Source organism: Corythoichthys intestinalis, chromosome 5 (genome assembly GCF_030265065.1).
Source record: "Corythoichthys intestinalis isolate RoL2023-P3 chromosome 5, ASM3026506v1, whole genome shotgun sequence".
In the NCBI taxonomy this organism is placed as follows: Eukaryota; Metazoa; Chordata; class Actinopteri; order Syngnathiformes; family Syngnathidae; genus Corythoichthys; species Corythoichthys intestinalis.
Window position 1 is genome coordinate 2,666,035 of NC_080399.1, and position 19,549 is coordinate 2,685,583.

The following is a 19,549-nucleotide window of genomic DNA, read 5'->3' on the forward strand; positions in this document are numbered from 1 at the left end:
GAACTTGTGTTGCTGGGGGGGGGACTGGTTTGGCCGTGCAGGACACTGGAGGGTGTGGGGGACGCGAGCGGCCAAGCACGGCAGCGCGGGCTTAACGGCTTCACCCGCTGCACTGGTGGTCCCGGTCGTTCTGCTCGGTCGTCCAACGCCTGGCATCCCGGGCGTCGTCCAGGTTGTTCTGCCCGGTCGTCCGCCACCTGGCATCGTGGACGTCCATTCGGTCATCTTCCGCCGGCGCCCTGGCCGTGCAGTCCGGCTGTTTGTTCCATTGAATCGGGTTGCGGGTCTTACCAAATGTGCTACTGCCCTCCAGTGGCCAGTTTTATTGCTTTAAAATGGATTTTCAGCATTGTGCTTTGGAGCTAAGTTGCATCAGAACCTAGAGATGTCTCTTGTGAAAAAAAAACATAACGTATAAATACATCTTTGGCACACTGAAACAAAAATAGAACGTATTTATACATTTTTGGGAGCAAATGAGTTAATATAGACAACTTTCACTGAGGGGTGTACTCACTTTTGTTGCCAGGGGTTGAGATAATAATGGCTATATTTTGAGTTATTTTGAGGGGGGAAATAACTCTATTATATAAGCTGCGCACAGATTACTTTTCATTGTGTCAAAGTGTCATTTTGTCATTGTTGTCCCATGAAAAGATATACTTAAATATCTGCAGAAATGCGAGGGGTGTACTCACTTTTGTGATACACTGTATATGCACTAGTTTTTCAATGCGATGGTGCTGAAACATGATGGTACTTTTCACTCTGTTATGTGTTTGGCGTTTGCGGTAAATCGGGAAGGGGGTGACAGCCATTGTTAAGGTGTTGCTATGGTTACGGCACCCATAGACAAATTAAAGGTTGCGTTGTACTTGAAGTTTTATCAAGCTGTTCGCATTTGACAGTTTCCATTGCATGGGATTCCTTCGTTCTCGCCGCTTGACAGACGATTCTTTTCAATGCGAAGTTGAGCTAGAATCAAAAGGATGTTTGCCCTGAAAACTCTGCCCCCAGCGCGAGCCCCCTCATACCGTCCTTGTTGTCATGCACAGGCGCTCCCCCTTTGGAACAAAAACTTGGCCGGCAGGACAAGAGACATGTGTTTTAGCTCCGCACTTTGAAAAAGTTTGAGAAAGAGAGGAGGTGGCTGCTAAAACCGAGATATGGCATGTGGAAAGAGCTGCACGCTAAAATCGGGTGGCGTTTAATAGTCAGGTGTTTGGACAATATTTGGGATTATTCAATTGTCGGTAAGTGGACTCTCGTTGGATTGGATTAAACTACATTTATAATTGACAAAGTGAATAGTTGATTATGAAATGAATCAAGTTTTGATTGTGGACTAAATGTTTAGAGACATTTTTGTGCTTAATTTGTCCGGAAATCTAGTTTGATTAAATGATAGCTGACGGTATTCTCAATCAAAATTGGATGTTGGATTGATTTATTATTAAATTATGTATAGAGAAAAAAAACATGAAACTTGTAAATTTGTATTTTTATTGTTCAAACATTAATTTACCGTTCATGTGCAAAAGTAGACAACTCACCCTTTTTGTAGGAATCGACTGAGGTAACAGTTAAAGTCAGGTAGCACTTGCTAGCTTTGGTAGCGCTTTTGTTTTAAATAAAAATACTGTAGCGGATGATGTGCGTGAGTCTGTGGCGGCGAGTCAAGCCGATGTGTTGCCTGTCAGGCGTTTGTGTTTCTACTCTGAAAAACAACAGGCGTGGCCATTTCAGGGTCACTTCCTGTTCTGTAACCCAAAATCAACAGGAGGTGATCAACAGAAATGCCCCAAATCCACAGGAAGCGTCCCAGAAATGGCCACTGGGTGGCCTGTAGTTGTTCAGGCATTTATTGGTGACTTGCTGTTGATTTTCAGTCACTTTCCCTTAATTTTGGGGAATTTCTGGGTCACTTCCTATTCTGTAACCCAAAATCAATAGGACGTGACCCAGAAATGCCCCCAAATTAAGGGGAAGTGAACACTTCCTTATTTGTAACCCAAAATGAACAGTAAGTGACCCAGAAATTACCCAAAATCATCAAGAAGTGACCTAGAAATTACCCAAAATTAAGGGGAACTGACTGAAAATCAACAGGAAGTCACCCATAAATGCCTGAAAAATCAACAGGACATCCCCTTGCCATTTCTGGGACACTTCTTGTTGATTTTGGGTCATTTCTTTTGATCAGTTCCCTGTTGATTTTGGGTTACAGAATAGGAAGTGACTCAGAAATGCCCCAAAATCAACAGGAAGTGTCCCTGAATCTTTGGCCTGTTGTTTTTCAGGCATTTATGGATGACTTCCTGTTGATTTTCAGTCATTTCTCGTTAATTGTGGATCATTTCTGGGTTACTTACTGTTGATTTTGGGTTACAATTAAGGAAGTGTTCACTTCCTATTCCTATCACGTCCTATTGAGTTTGGGTTATAGAACAGGAAGTCTGAAAATCAACAGGAAGGCACCCATAAATGCCTGCAAATCAACAGGTCACCCCATGACCATTTCTGGAACACATCCTGTTGATTTTTAGGTGTTTCTGTCGATCGGTTCCTGTTGATTTTGAGTTACAGAACAGGAAGTGACCCAGAAATGCCCCAAAATCAACAGGAAGTGACCCAGAAAGCACCCAAAATTAAGGGGAAGTGACTGAAAATCAACAGGAAGACACACATAGATGTCTGAAAATCAACAGGCCACCCCATGACCATTTCTCAGACACATCCTGATTTTGAGGTGTTTCTGTCGATCAGTTCCTGTTGATTTTGAGTTACAGAACAGGAAGTGACCCAGAAATGCCCCCAAATCAACAGGAAGTGACACAGAAATGCCCCAAAATCAAGGGGAAGTGACTGAAAATTAACAGGAAGACACCCATGAAAGTCTGAAAATCAACAGGCCACCCCATGACCATTTCTGGGACACATCCTGTTGATTTTTAGGTGTTTCTGTCGATCGGTTCCTGTTGATTTTGAGTAACAGAACAGGAAGTGACCCAGAAATGCCCCCAAATCAACAGGAAGTGACCCAGAAAGCACCCAAAATTAAGGGGAAGTGACTGAAAATCAACAGGAAGTCACCCAGTAATGCCCCAAAATCAACAGGCCACCCTGTGGCCATTTCTGGGACACTTCTTGTTGATTTTGGGGTATTTCTGTTGATCAGTTCTTGTTGATTTTGGGTTACAGAATAGGAAGTGACCCAGAAAAGACCCAAAATTAAGGGGAAGTCACTGAAAATCAACAGGAAGACACACATAAATGTCTGAAAATCAACAGGCCACCCCATGACCATTTCTCAGACACATCCTGATTTTGAGGTGTTTCTGTGGATCAGTTCCTGTTGATTTTGAGTTACAGAACAGGAAGTGACCCAGAAATGCCCCAAAATCAAGGGGAAGTGACTGAAAATCAACAGGAAGACACCCATGAAAGTCTGAAAATCAACAGGCCACCCCATGGCCATTTCTGGGACAGGTCTTGTTGATTTGGGGGCAGTTCTGTTGATCAGTTCCTGTTTATTTTGGGTTACAGAACAGGAAGTGACCCAGAAATGCCCCAAAATTAAGAGGAAGTGACTGAAAAGCAACATGAAATCAACCATAAATGCCTGAAAAAAGTAGGCCACCCCGTGGCCATTTTTGGGACAGTTCTTGTTGATTTTGGGGCATTTCTGTTGATCAGTTCCTGTTGATTTTAGGTTACAGAACAGGAAGTGACCCAGAAAAGACCCCAAGTTAAGGGGAAGTGACTGACAATCAACAGTAAGACACCCATGAAAGTCTGAAAATCAACAGCCCACCCCATGGCCATTTCTGGGACAGGTCTTGTTGATTTGGGGGCAGTTCTGTTGATCAGTTCCTGTTTATTTTGGGTTACAGAACAGGAAGTGACCCAGAAATGCCCCAAAATCAACAAGTGAGCCAGAAATGGGACACTTCCTGTTGATTTTGGGGTATTTCTGTTGATCAGTTCCTGTTTATATTGGGTTACAGAACAGGAAGTGACCCGGAAATGCCCCAAAATCAACGGGAAGTGACCCAGAAACACCTGTTGTTTTACAGGCATTTATGGGTGACTTCCTGTTGATCCTGTTGAGGGGGGTGGGGCGCTACTTCACAGGTTTTTTGCTTTCTTTCAGTTCTGGTGTCCATTAACCGTGAAAAATGAGGGATCACTGTAATCACTTAAGCTAAATGTATTTATCAAGAAAAGAACAATCAAAAGCTGGCCGGCCAGGATTGAAGATTCCATCCCGACATCCAGCGCATACACTTTTTATTATTCCAAATCCAAAAAGGAATGTCCCCATATTCACCCATGAAGACGCTCACAAGAAAGTGTAATTTTACGAGCAGCTATGTTATATTCTCTGCTTTGACCTTGCTTCAGAGAAGAAGCTCATAGCGACACTCTTATTCATATGAACCCAGAAAGATGACAAAACATTGTAGAAATAATTATATCAAGTAAAATGAACATATATATGGGAACGAATATCTCCTCATGAGTTATTTTGAAAAACAAAAAAAGAAAACTCGAATGAAAACCCATCAGGCCCTGGAGTTTTATCTTTTCACATGAGTCTGCCGACCGAGTTCTAAACAGATTCCCTTTTTGAAGCGATGGTGCTGCAGCGCGAGGAAGTGTCCGCCCGAGAGGAGTTCACCTACACCCCCGTGTCCACCCTGGAAAGAGGCGGCTCCCTGGGGAGGCGAGCCGACAGGGACGGCTCGGAGCGGGACAGCTACACGGTGGACGTGAGGGCCAGCGACCTGCAGCTGGCTCAGCCGGAGGCTCTAAAGCACCCCTGCTTCAGCTACAGGGCCTGGCTCTACAGCGTCCTCATTGGGGTAAGAGGAGGCAGGAAATAGGCTTCGCGCCGTTCCGCACAAGTTTGATAAGATCGGTGTGTTTACAGAGAAAACCCTGATCTTGAAAATTTGAGTGGAACGGTCATAAAAATCTTATTCTCTGCTTCCTTTGTTGAGTGCCGCTGGACCGAAAAGGATTTGAACTTTTGTAGGGTACTCATTAGGTGTCCTAGTTCAGTTCTTCTTTAAAGTAAATCCCAATGAAAGACAACTTTTGTTTAATGCCTCACACCAGAGACTCTACAAGAGGAAACAGACTGCTTGCTTTTGATAACCATTGCATGAATTTTGTCCAGTGTCCAGCTCCAAGTTAGCATCTTTACTAGGGTTGTTTCGAACATGTTTTTTTGCTCCCGATCCGATTGTATTAGTTTGAGATATTTCCCGATCCGATTGCTTTTTTTTGCTCCCGATTCAATTCCAATCATTCCCGATAATTTTCCCCGATCATATGCATTTTGGCAATGCATTAAGAAAAAAAAAAGAATAAAACTCGGACGGATATATACGTACATTCAACATACATTACATAAGTACTGTACTTGTTTATTAGAACAATAAATCCACAAGATGGCACTAACATTATTAACATTCTTTCTGTGAGAGGGATCCACCGATAGAAAGACTTGTAATTCTTAAAGGATAAATGTGACTTTGTATATTGTGACTAAATATTGCCATCTAGTGTATTTGTTGAGCTTTCAGTAAATGATACTGTGGACATTTAACTGTTCTGCCCAAATGCATGATGGGAAGTGCAACCATGACTGTGAGTAGTGACACCAATTGATATATCTTCTCTGCGTTGGGTACACTACAGGGTGTTAAGAAAAAGATCAACTACTACCTTTCTTCCTCACATTGCTTCCCACGATATTTTTAATTGTTGAGAGGGGGATTTTAAGGCTTTAGCCAATTAAATGAAGGCTCCAATGACTGCCTAACTTCACTCTCCTCATTTTACACTGCCTTTTAACTCTATGTATAGGTAAAACGGTGCCTTTATAGATTGAACGCGACAATGTGTGAGTGGGTCGTGCAGCGCATGCGTTAATTGCATTAAATATTTTAACGTGATTAATTTTTAAAAAATTAATTACCGCCGTTAACGTGATAAATTTGACAGTCCTACTTTAAGCCAAAACTAAAGACTGGATGAGTGTAAGACATTTTGTCTGTAACGTGAAATACAATTAGAAAACGATTTAATTAAAAAAAAAAAAAATGTTTTAAAAAGGCATGGCTGATATTTTTTTGCCGATTCCGATACTTTGAAAATGACTTGATCGGACCCGATCGATCGGGATGCTGATCGATCGGGACATCTCTAGTTTTAATATCAAATTATTGTAACTCCTACTAACATTTATCTTTTAAAAACTACATGTCTTTCTATCCAAGGTACCCTTCAAAGTAAATCCCAATGAAAGACACCTTTTGTTTATGGCCTCACACCAGAGACTCTACAAGAGGAAACAGACTTTGCTTGCTTTTGATAACCATTCAATGAATTTTGTCCAGTGTCCAGCTCCAAGTTAGCATCTTTACCTTATTAAAATCATAAAAATGGCTGTCAGCCTTGTAGTTTTGCTAGTTACGGTGGGGAGAACAAATATTTGATACACTGCCGATTTTGCTGGTTTGAGGTCTGTAATTTGTATCATAAGTTCTCTTCAACTGTGAGGGACGGAATCTAATACAAAAAAACCACGTTGTATGATTTTTAAATAATAAATTTGCATTTAATTGCATGAAATAAGTATTTGATACATCACAAAAATCGGACTTAATAATTGGTACAGAAACCTTTGTTTGCTATTACAGATACCAAACGTTTCATGTAGTCCTTGATAAGGTTGGCACACACTGCAGTAGGGATTTTGGCCCACTCCTCCATGCAGATCTTCTCCAGAGCCTTCAGGTTTCGGGGCTGCTGCCGGGACACACGGACTTTCAGCTCCCTCCATAGATTTTCTATAGGGTTCAGATCTGATGACTGGCTAGCCCACTCCGGGACCTTAAGATGCTTCTTACGGAGCCACTCTTTAGTTGCCTTGACTGTGTGCTTTGGGTCGTTGTCATGCTGGAAGACCCAGCCACGACCCATCTTCAGGGCTCTCACTGAAGGAAGGAGGTTGTCAGCCAAGATCTGACGATACATAGCCCCATCCATCCTCCCCTCAATACGTTGCAGTCGTCCTGTACCCTTGGCAGAGAAGCAGCTCCAAAAAATGATGTTTCCTCCTCCATGTTTCACAGTTGGGATGGTGTTCTTGGGGTTGCACTCATCCTTCTTTTTCCTCCAAACACAAAGAGCCGAGTTTAGACCAAAAAGTTCCATTTTGGTCTCATCCGACCACATGACCTTCTCCCATTGCTCCTCTGGATCATCCAGATGGTCAGTGGCAAATTTCAGACGTGTCTGGACATACACTGGCTTCAGCAGCGGGACCTTGCGTGCGCTGTAGGATTTTAATCCATGACGGCGTAACGTGTTTCCGATGGTTTTCTTCGAGACTGTGGTTCCAGCTCTCTTCAGGTCATTGACCAGGTCCTGCCGTGTAGTTCTGGGCTGATCCCTCACCTTATGATCAGTGATGCCCCACGAGGTGAGATCTTGCACGGAGAACGAGGCAGATTGACCGTCAACTTGAACTTCTTCCATTTTCTAATAATCGCTCCAACAGTTGTTACCTTCTCACCAAGCTGCTTGCTTATTTTCCTGTAGCCCATCCAGCCTTGTGCAGGTCTATTATTTTATCCCTGATGTCCTTACATAGCTCTTTGGTCTTGGCCATTGTGGAGAGGTTGGAGTTTGTTTGTTTGAGCATGTGAACAGGTGTCTTTTATACAGGTAACAAGTTCATACAGGTGCAGTTACTTCCGGTAATGAATGGAGAACAGGAGGGGTTCTTAAAAAAGAACTAAGAGCCGAAATATTTACTAGTTGGTAATGTATTAAATACTTATTTCATGCAGTTAAATATAAATGTATTATTTAAAAATTATACAATGTGATTTTCTGGATTTTTGTATTTGATTCCGTCCCTCACAGTTGAAGGGAACTTATGATACAAATTACAGACCTATACATGGCTTGCAAGTGGGAAAACCAGCAAAATCGACAGTGTAGAAAATACTTGTTCTCCCCATTGTAGCCACAATGCTACGCTTCCCTTTACGCATCACTAAACAAAGTATACTACCTACATCAATTAGGTGAAAATGGATGACTTTTCCACAGTACTTCTGCACAGTGGTTTTTTTTCCTCAATCTGGATTCACAAAAGTGTAGTAACGCACTACTGATGAGTTAAGGAAAAAATATAGGCAAATTATCTTCATTTTCCCATTTGAAAATTGTATTGACAAATTGACAGGGCAGTCTTCTCATCACCTCCGGGTTCTCTTTGTATCTTGGAAACCTCTTTCCTGTTGCCATGGACTACCTGCGCTGCGCTGCTGGCTCTGTAAGTGTAATAGCTTTATTTTTGAACTCGCCACTGAATGTGACCTAAAAGTAATTCACGAGTCTTAATAGAAAAGATGAAGAAGATGAATTTTGACTGTGTTTTTTACTTTACACAACAGGCCATACCTGCAGCGATCGCTAGCTTTGCTATTGCTAAGAACAGACACGTCGCAGTAAGTGATGAACATAACGCGGACAAAACTAATGACTGTCATAAAGAGTGTTTTCTTTGTTTTTGTTGCCAAGGTGTCAGACTTCCAGGTGGTCTACGTGTCGACCTTTGCAGTGACGACCACCTGCCTGGTTTGGTTTGGATGTAAACTGGTTGTCAACCCTTCAGCGGTCAATGTAAAATGAGCTTTTCTTTTAAAATTCAACACAGATTTGCTAGAATCGGGGTGATGCTTTGCAAATTCACACCCTTTTCTTTTGATTTTGGCACTAATGTTAACCACGGCGCTGAAAATGAAATGTTTTTGACCCCCCAAAAAATTCACAAAATCAAGGTGCGCTAACGTTATTAGCCAGTTTTTCATTTTTTTTAGTTTTGGGACAAAAAACATCTGCTTAAAATTCCAATGGGCCCACTCTTTTCCAAAGCCATGAACATTTCCTATTGATTTTCAACTCAGACCTGCAAAAAAAAAAAAAAATCTTGTTTGGTGGTCATTATTTTTGCCCGAAATAAAAACAAAGCCTTCCTTGAATTGCCCCAAAATTAACAGGACTGCCTCATAATTGAGTGAAAGTGACCCGAAATCAACTGGAAGTGATGCGGAAATGCAGCAAAATCAACAGGAAGTAACCAATGAAAGGTTTAATTACTCTGAAATGCACTAAAATCTGCAGGAAATAAGCAAAAATCTACCGGAAGTGACCCCGGAATCCCTCCAAATATACAGGTAAAGACCCAAAATCAACAGGAAGTGACTAATGAACAGGACATGACCCGGAAACTCCCTAAGAAATGACCAGTAAATAATCGAAAATATACAGGAAGTGGCCCAAAATCGACAGGAAGTGACAAATTCATCGGAAATGACCCACAGATTCCCTAAAATAAACAGGAAATAATCCAAAATATACACAAATTTACACAGGGATGCACCATAATGTACAGGAAGCGACCCAAAATCTACAGGAAATAATCCAAAATGTACACAAATCGACCCAGGAATGCCTCAAAATGTACAGGAAGTGACCCAAAATCAACTGGAAGTGACCAATGAAAAATAAATTACTCTGAAATACCCTAAAACCTCCTTAAAATAATCCAAAATGTACCAGAAGTGACCCTGGAATGCCTCAAAATATACAGGTAATGACCCAAAATCAACAAGACGTGACTAATGAACAGGAAATGACCCGTAAACTCCCTAAAATTAACACTAAATAATCCAAGATGGTCAGGAAGTGACCTCAGAATACTCCAAAATATACAAGAAGTGACAAATAAATAGGAAATTACACATAAATGGACTAAAATCAACAAGATATAATCCAAAATGGACCTGGTGTGACTCTGGAATGCCCTAAAATGTACAGGTAGTGACCCAAAATCAACAGGAAGAGACCTAAAATCAAAAGAAAGTGATCAATAAATAGAAACTGACCTGGAAACGCCCTAATATTAACAGTAAATAATCCCAAATGTACAGGAAGTGACCTAAAATCAACAGGAAGTGACCAATTAATGGGAAATGCCCTAAAATCAACAGGAAATTATCCAAAATGTAGAAGAAGTGAGCCGGGAAATACCAATAAAAACGTACAGGAAGTGACTCAAAATCAACGGAAAGTGACCGATGAAAAGGAAATTACACTGAAATACTTAAAATCAACTGGAAGTGGTGCAGAAATGCCCCATAATCAACAGGAAGTGACCAATTAAAAGGAAATTATTCTAAAATACACTAAGTTCAACAGGAAATGATCCAAATTCTGACCCTGGAATGCCTCAAAATGTACAAGTAATGACCCAAAACCAACAGGAAGTGATTAGTGAACAGGAAATGACCAGAAAATAACCTATAATGTACATAAAGTGACCCAATATCAATAGAAAGCGAGCAATAAACAGAAATTGAGCTGGAAACACCCTTAAACTAACTGTAAATAATCCAAAGTTTACAGGAAGTGATTTCAGAATACCCAAAAATGTACAGGAAATGACCAACTAATAGGAAATGACCCAGAAATGCCCTGAAATCAACAGGAAATAATACAAGATGCTCAAGAAGTTATGCTGGAATGCCTAAAAACCAACAGGAAATGACCCAAAATTTACAGGAAGTGAGACGAGAATGCCCTAAAATGTACAGGAAGTAACTCAAAATCAACAGGAAGTGACCAATTATCAGATAATGACCCAGAAATGCCCTTAAATCAACAGCAAATAATACAAAATGTACACAAAGTTACCCTGGAAGACCTCAAAATGTACAGGAAATGACTAATTAATAGGAAATGACCCAGAAATGCCCTGCAATCAACAGGAAATAATACAAAATGCTCCAGAAGTTACCCTGGAATGCCTAAAAACCGACAGGAAATGACCCAAAATTTACAGGAAGTGAGACGAGAATGCCCTAAAATGTACAGGAAGTACAGGAAGTAACTCAAAATCAACAGGAAGTGACCAATTATCAGATAATGACCCAGAAATGCCCTTAAATCAACAACAAATAATACGAAATGTACACAAAGTTACCCTGGAAGACGTCAAAATGGACAGGAAGTGACCCAAAATTAACGGGAAGTGAGGCGGGAATGCCCCTAAATGTACCGGAAGTGACCCAAAATCAATAGAAAGTGATCAATGAACAGGAAATTACCCAGAAACGCCCTAAAATTAACAGTAAATAATTCAAAATGTACAGGAAGTGACATCTGACATGGTCAATAGCAGCCATTTTAACAATACAGTGACCTGACAATGCCCTAATATTAACAGGAAGTGACCAAAGCTTTATAGCAGAGCAAAGCACCCCCACACAATTTCTCCAGAACTTTCTGAAAAAGTTTGTATTCCTGTGCCTAGATCAACTTTAACCTCATTTTGCTGATTTTGCTGGAGGTGTTGACGGCCACCACTGTCATCCTCTCAGCTCGAGCCGGAGAGGACTGCTGCTGCCACAGAAAGGTAGCTTTCCGTCTCTAAAGTATGCCTTCGCTCATTTTTTGATTCTTCCGTTTTTCCAGCCCGACCCGAGCCGGCGATCTTCGTTCACGAGTCCTCCCGTATACCCGACTCGTCTGCTGAAAGCGTACTCTGTGAGTCACCGCGGAACGCACCCGATCAGTGCTCTCTTTAACCGAGTGGACACGTGTGCGACAGGTGATCGAAGTGATCGTAGGAATATCCGCAGTGTTTGGAGGTATCATCGCGCTCAACATGGACGCCTTGCAGCCCGGCCCGTACTTGTCGGTTACCTTTTTCTGGATCCTCGTGGCTGTAAGAAAACTATCACGTGTGACTTAAGCCTTGTGTGAATTTAGTAGGGCTTTTTAGTACTTTGCCCCATACGTCATGAAAATGATTCTTCATAACAACAACATTTTGCACAAGAGTAGTATCTATCTTAACTCACTGACACTGATGGCATTAGACGTCCAGTTCATTCTGACTGCCATGGGGCGAATGAACATGAGGAAATACATACTATTTATGCTATACTATGTACTCTATACTTACTATGTATACATACATACAGTACATACATACATACATACATACATACATACATACATACTATACGGTACATACTATTGATACATACTATACAGTATATACATATATACTACAACATAAATATATATACATACGATAATGTACATACATATATACATAGTATAGATAGGGTACATACATACATACAATACATACAAACATACATGCATACTATACAGTATATACATATGATACATACATACATACAGTACTATTCATACATACATACATACATACACACACATACATACATACAGTACTATTCATACATACATACATACATACATACATACACACACACACTGTACATACATAAATACATACATATATACAGTACATACATACATACATATATACAGTACATATACACTTTCATACATACATACTATTCATACATACATACATAACTACATACATACTATTCATACATGCATACATACATACATATATACTTTCATTCATATATAATTCTATTCATTCATGCATACATACGATACATACATACATAAATACTATTCATACATACATACATGCATACTATACATACATTCATACATAGGATATATACATACTAAACTACAACATACATATACACATGCATGCATACATGCATGCATACATGCATACATACATAGATACTGTACATGCATACATACATAGATACATGCATACATGCATACATTTATAGATACATACATACATACATACATACATATACATAGATACATGCATACATACATAGATACATGCATATATACATACATATATACATGCATACATACATACAATAGACACATACGATATATACATAGATACATACATACATACAATAGACACATACGATACATACATACTATAGATACATACATACATAAATACTATTCATACATACATACATGCATACTAAACATACATACATACATAGGATATATACATACTAAACTACAACATACATATACACATGCATGCATACATGCATACATACATACATACTGTACATGCATACATATATAGATACATGCATACATGCATACATTTATAGATACATGCATACATACATACATACATACATACATACATACATACATACATACATATACATAGATACATGCATACATACATAGATACATGCATACATATATACATACAAACATACTATAGATACATATTATGCATACATACAGGTACATACATACATACATACATACATACATACATACAATAGACACATACGATACATACATAGATAGATACATACATACATACATACAATAGACACATACGATACATACATAGATAGATACATACATACATACATACAATAGACACATACGATACATACATACTATAGCTACATACCATAGATACACAAATACACACACACAATATAATATACAACATATAGTACACATACATATGATATATGCGTTTGAAACAAACATATATACATACTATAGATTCATACAATACATACATATTACATATTACATACACACGTACACATATACATACATGATTCATACAAACTATATATACGTAATATTCATACATACCTACGTACATAAGTACATACGTACAAATACATACTATTCATACATACATACATACATACATACATACATACATACTGTATATTCATACATACACACTGTAAATACTATACTTCCTATGTATTCCTACATACAGTACGTCTTATGTATACACATACATACTACTTAGTGATTGTAGGACTTCTAACTGCTAGCTTGCGTGTGGTCATGCTATTGTATTGTTACATGTGATTGGTATGATGGAGTCATATGATTATTGTTGCAACGTCTTATCATGTAAACGACCAGGGTAGCCCAAAGTAGTCGAGTAGGACTACCGTTTTCTTCTTCGCAAATCTACTCAAATAAAAGTAAAAAGTATAGCTTGGTAAAGCTACTCTTAGAAGTACATTTTTCTCCAAAAATGACTCAAGTAAATGTAACGGAGTAAACGTAATACATTACACGTCTGTCGTTATCAGTGGCAGGCAATGAGTTAGGAAAGACTCATTTGTTCACGTCATTGTGACTTATCATACTGATTTGGATGGAATGTGTTCACGTTCGCAGTGTTTTCCGAGCGCCATCGCCAGTCATGTGGTGTCGGAATACCCCAACAAATGCCTGGTGAGTATGACATATATTTTATTTTATTGGTGGTACCTTTGCATGTCATGAAATTTTGTTCTCCTTGGTGTCATTCAGGTGGAAGTTCTGATCGCCATCAGCAGCGTGACATCTCCGCTCCTCTTTTCGGCCTCTGGCTTCCTCTCCTGCAGCGTGATCAGTTTTATTGACATTTTTCTCCATGACGTGCCTACAGCAAAGGTACGAGTCTGACGGCCAAAAGTCTCGATGAAGTATTAATACATTGATTTGCCTCCAGCAATCCTATGACATCTTGCTGCTGATTCTGCTGGCGCTGCTGCTGGCGCAAGCCATTTTAAATTCCGCCACGGTGGTGCACTGTGCCTTCTACAAGAGTCGGCTCCGCTCGAGGGCGTCGCAACAGTGCGATGAGAGCACGGGGACCTTTGGACAGTACTGCGGGGTACACGTTTAACATCATATTTCATTGGGTGCCATTGACGGCGGTCAATGAGGATGGACGAATGAACATTCATTTGCCCCTCCTAGTCAAAATGGGTTGGACGCCTATCGCGGTCAATGGCAGCCATTAAGTTGAAAGAGGATTAAGTGTAGTTTTCTATTGTTTTTGCTTTTTCTTGTATTTTGCAGTTTCCAATTGTTTTTTTTCACAGTTTTTCGTGTTTTTTTTTTTTTCAGTTTTTTCCCCCCAGATTTTCATTTTGTTGTTTCTTAGGGGGGTTTATGAATTTTTTTTCTCCTTTTTTTTCGATGGGGGGAATTATAATTGATGTAATTTTTTTCAACAGTTTTTTTTTTCAACAGTGTGTTTTTATTTTGTTTTTTTTAATCAGGTTAAACTTTTTGCGGTTTTTCAGATTTCTTTCAGTTTTTCATTTTGGTTTTTTTTTTCAGGGGGAGTTTATGAATTTTTTTTCGTGTTTTTTGCAGGGTTTTTTTTTCAGTTTTTCATTGTCTTTTTTTTTTTTTTTCAGGAGTGGGAGTTACAATTGATGTATTTATTTTTTCAATAGTTTTTTGTGTTTTTTCAGTTTTTTTTTAAACAGGTTTTATTTTTTGCGTTTTTTGTTGTTGTTTGTTTGTTTTTTTTCCTTTTTTCCCCCCCAGGTTTTCTTTTTTTATGTTTTTTTCAGGAGTGGGATGTATACAATTTTTTTTGCTGCCAATTTTTCGTGTGGTTTTTTTTTTCAGGTTTTCTTTTCCTTTTTTTGCATTCTTTGTTTGATTTATTTATTTATTTTACATTTTTAATGTTTTTTGCAGGGTTTTTTTTTTTTGTATCTTTTTAGTTTTTTGTGGGGTTTTTTCTTTACAGTTTTCCTTTTTTTTTCAGGTTTTGATTTTTTGGTATTTTTCTCAGGGGGTATAATGATTTTTTAAAACAGTTTTTCATGATTTTTGTAGCTTTTTTTTTTCAGTTTTCAGTTTTTTTACGGGTTTTCATTTTTTTTGTGTTTTTTGTTTTTTGGGGGGGCTATGATTTATTTTATTTCTTTATTTTTACAGTTTTCCCTGTAGTTTTTCAGTTCTTTTTTTTTGTTTGCGTTTTTCTTTTTTGTTTTTTCTTTTTTTTTTCAGGTTTTCTTTTTTTGTGTGTGTGTTTTTTTCGGGGGGGGGGGGCGGTTTCACTTGTTTTTGCCGGCAATTTTTCATGTTTTTTTTTTCAGGTTTTAATGTTTTTTTTTTTACCATTCTATGTTTTATTTATTTATTTAACAGCTTTTTGTGTTTGTTGCAGATTTTATTTTTTCAGTTTTTCAGTTTTTGATTAATCTTTTTCATTTTTTGGGGGGGTTACAGTTTTATTCATTTATTTGTTTGTTTTATAGTTTTAATATTTTTTGCAGGTTTTGAGTTTTTGGGTATTTTTCCTAGTTTTTCGTGTTTTTTTTTTACAGTTTTCCATTTTGTTTCAGGTTTATTATGTTATATTTAGATTTATTTTATTTATTTATTTTTACATTTTTTTTCTGTAGTTTTCAGTTCTTTGCAGGTTTTCATTTTTTTGCATTTTTGTTTTTTTTTCGGGCGGGGGGTTGGTATAAGTTAATTTTTTTATTTTTAAAAACAATATTATTATTATTACTATTATCCAAAACTAAGATTAATTGGCCCCTCCTCGTCAAAATGGATTGGACGTCTAGCGCCGTCAATAGCAGTCCTCTCAATTTAAATCAATTTGGACCGCTGTCTTTCTCAATGGCGGGCAATAAGTTAATGTCCTTCTCTTCTGATTCCAATATTATAAAAATATATTGTTAATTCACTATCATAATTCTTTGTTTCTTCTTCTTCCCTTTTACAGCAAACATCCAATGGAGTGTTGCAGAATTTGAGCAAGGACAGGACCCGAAAGGCCGTTATGGTGCAAATCACTCAATGAACTACAATATACAAACAATGCAACTTTGGAGATATATCATTCAACCTCTAATATATCACGGATGTCAAAATCAAGGCTCAAGGGCCAGATCCGGCCCGCTGCATCATTTAGTGTGGCCTGTGAAAGTTAATCATGTTAAAGTCAATCATATTTCTTGCTAAATTAAAATTTAAATAAATGATCAGTGGTCTTCAAAAACAAGATTTTTTTTTTTAAATGTATGTATAAATGTTCATAATAAATGTTTACTGTTTTTCCATTTTTGTTAAAAAAAAAAAAAGAGAAAAGTGATTAACCCTTTTTGTTTTTCTAATTCATAAATTGAAATCTATATAAATAAACGCATTTTTTTTAAAAATTGAGAACAGGTTTTTTTTACTTTTTTTTTTTTGAATTTAGAAAAAAAAATCATTCAATAAAAAATAAATAAATGAAAATTTAAAAATACATTCTAAAAGAAATGAATATTTCCTGAATTTTTCCACATTTTTTGAAAAATTGAAATGCATTTTAAAAATTAATCATAACATAAAACATTTTCCTATTTTTCATTAGAATTTTTTTTATTTAATAAATATTAACAAATAAAGAAATATATAATTTTTTAAAAAGTTTTTGGTTTTAATGTTAATGTTTAAAAAAAAAAAAAAAAAAAGTTTGCCATTTAGAGGCTCAAAACAATGTTCAAATGCATCATCAACTACAAAAAAAATTCTTGTCGATTTGATAATCGATTAGTTGTCGATAAACCCAGCCCTAACCCATCATAGTTGGCGGACATGACGACCCTCCGAAGGAAGCCATAACTACGAAAATGATGTTTGACACCCCCTACTGTAGTTAGATTGCAACAGCAAGAACCATAAAGTGAATGTACGAAAGTTGCCATATTTGTAGTCCCTAAAACTACAATGGAAGTAGATTTTCACTTGTCTTAAAACATTTATTTCTTGTGTTGGGACAGCAGGGTTATGACAGTCACAGTATTATTGTGTAACATGTTTAAATGCACGTTTTACAAAGTTTACACGTTTGTGAAGTATCACTGTAGGTCTTCTTCTTGAGATAAAACTAGTTTCCACTTCTCAATACGAAGTAGAACATGTTTTCTGTCAACTGTGTCGTTATTACGCTTGCGGTGCAAAAAAATAAACGAGGAAAAAAAACTATAAACAAACCTTTGTGATCTTTGAGCTCTTGAACCACAAAATATAGTCATCTCTTCCATTTCATATTGCAAACATATGATGCAGGTTTTGATAATAATCCCTTGAATCGTACTTGAGTTATCTTGAACACACACATAACTGTGACCTATGACCTCATTACAGCTAATTATAATAACTGATTTTGTTTTGTAATACAAGCAAGTTTCCTCGTTCTTGAGTTATTTCAAAATTTCTGACCTCGCTTACTCTATGACCTTTGACCTCATGACCCCGAAAATGAATCCTCTTTTCCATGTCATATTACAAATGTATCCTGCCAACTTGACAACAATCCTTTCATTCATTCTTAAGTTACCAATCGTACCGGCAAAAAAAAAATATACAAACCTCTCTGCCCTTTGACCTTATAATCCTTAAAGTGAATCTTCATATTCATTTCATATCACAAATATAACCGGCAAGTTTTTTTGTTTTTTTTTAAATGACCCCACTCACCCCAAAAAATCATTTCTGACCTCTATGACTCTATGACCCTTGACCTCATGACACCCCAAAATTAATCCTCTTTTCCATGTAATATAACAAAGATATCCTGCAAATTAGACAATAATCCCTTTTTTCATTCTTGAGTTAGCTTGAACCCAATCGTACCGGCAAAAAACTTTTACAAACCTATTTGACCTTTGACCTTATTATCTTTAATGTTAACCATCTAATTCATTTCATATAACAAAAATAACTGGCATGTTTTTTTTTTAAAAAATACCCCCCCCCCAAAAAAAACATTTCTGACCTCTATGACTCTATGACCCTTGACCTCATGACCCCCAAATTAATCCTCTTTTCCATGTCATATTACATACATATCCTGCAAATTAGACAATAATCCCTTTATTCACCTGGAGTTACCGTGAACTCAATCATACCGACAAAAAACATTTACAAACCTCTGTGACCTTTGACCTTATTATCCTTAAAGTGAATCATCTCATTCATTTCATATCACAAACATAACCGGTAACCCTTTTTTACGACCCCTACCTCACAAAAAAGGATTTCTGACCTCTATGACCCTTGACCTCATGACCCCAAAAATTAATCCTCTTTTCCATGTCATATTACAAAAGTATCCTGCAATTTGGCGATAATCTCTTTATTCATTCTTGAATTATCTTGAACCCAATTTTACTGACAAAAAAAAAATATATACAAACCTCTGCGACCCTTGACCTTATTATCCTTAAAGTGAATCATCTCATTCATTTCATATCACAGCCATAACCGGCAAGTTTTTTTTTTTTTTTTTTTTTATGACCAAAAAGAACCGGCAAATTTGAAAATATCTTTATTCATTCTTCAGTTATGTTAAACACAAACAAGCAGAAATACAGAAATAAATTTATTAATCTCACCTTGTGTATGCAGATTACATACATATAACAGATATATATATACACACATTTGTGACTCATACCCCCAAAATTAATCACCTCTTCTATAGCACAGTGGTACCTCTACTTACAAACATCTCGACATAGGTTACATCAGGTTAGGAAACTACTTCCAGAACTAATTAATTTCGTAAGTACTCTATTTACAGTATATATGTGATACAGTATACGTACATGTGATGTAAAGCACTTTGAATTGCCTTGTGTTGAATTGTGCTATACAAATAAATTTATCTTGCCTTGCCTGTATAGTATGTTTTATTATGTATGTATACATAAAAAGTATGTATAGTATATATGTATTTATAGTACGTTTACAT

The 19,549-nt window shown here is 37.4% G+C and overlaps 1 protein-coding gene across 1 annotated transcript; it reads left to right on the forward strand.

Moving 5' to 3' along the window:
- Positions 1–1,090: 1,090 nt before the first annotated feature.
- On the forward strand, positions 1,091–19,490 carry mlc1 (modulator of VRAC current 1). Its single transcript, XM_057835614.1, has 12 exons — positions 1,091–1,253; positions 4,636–4,865; positions 8,267–8,356; positions 8,478–8,531; positions 8,605–8,706; positions 11,399–11,500; positions 11,560–11,631; positions 11,696–11,812; positions 14,188–14,244; positions 14,323–14,445; positions 14,504–14,668; positions 16,532–19,490. Exons 1-12 carry the CDS (start codon positions 1,172–1,174, stop codon positions 16,607–16,609), a joined length of 1,272 nt encoding a protein of 423 aa, XP_057691597.1. The 5' UTR covers positions 1,091–1,171; the 3' UTR covers positions 16,610–19,490.
- The last annotated feature ends 59 nt before the right edge of the window (positions 19,491–19,549 follow it).

Bases quoted from the DNA above. Each gene is read 5' to 3' on its own strand.
- mlc1 (XM_057835614.1), top strand. From the start codon at position 1,172: ATGTGGAAAGAGCTGCACGCTAAAATCGGGTGGCGTTTAATAGTCAGG. The intron at 1,254-4,635 runs GTAAGTGGACTC...CCCTTTTTGAAG, and splicing joins TTGGGATTATTCAATTGTCG to CGATGGTGCTGCAGCGCGAG. The intron at 8,357-8,477 runs GTAAGTGTAATA...TTTACACAACAG, and splicing joins TGCGCTGCGCTGCTGGCTCT to GCCATACCTGCAGCGATCGC.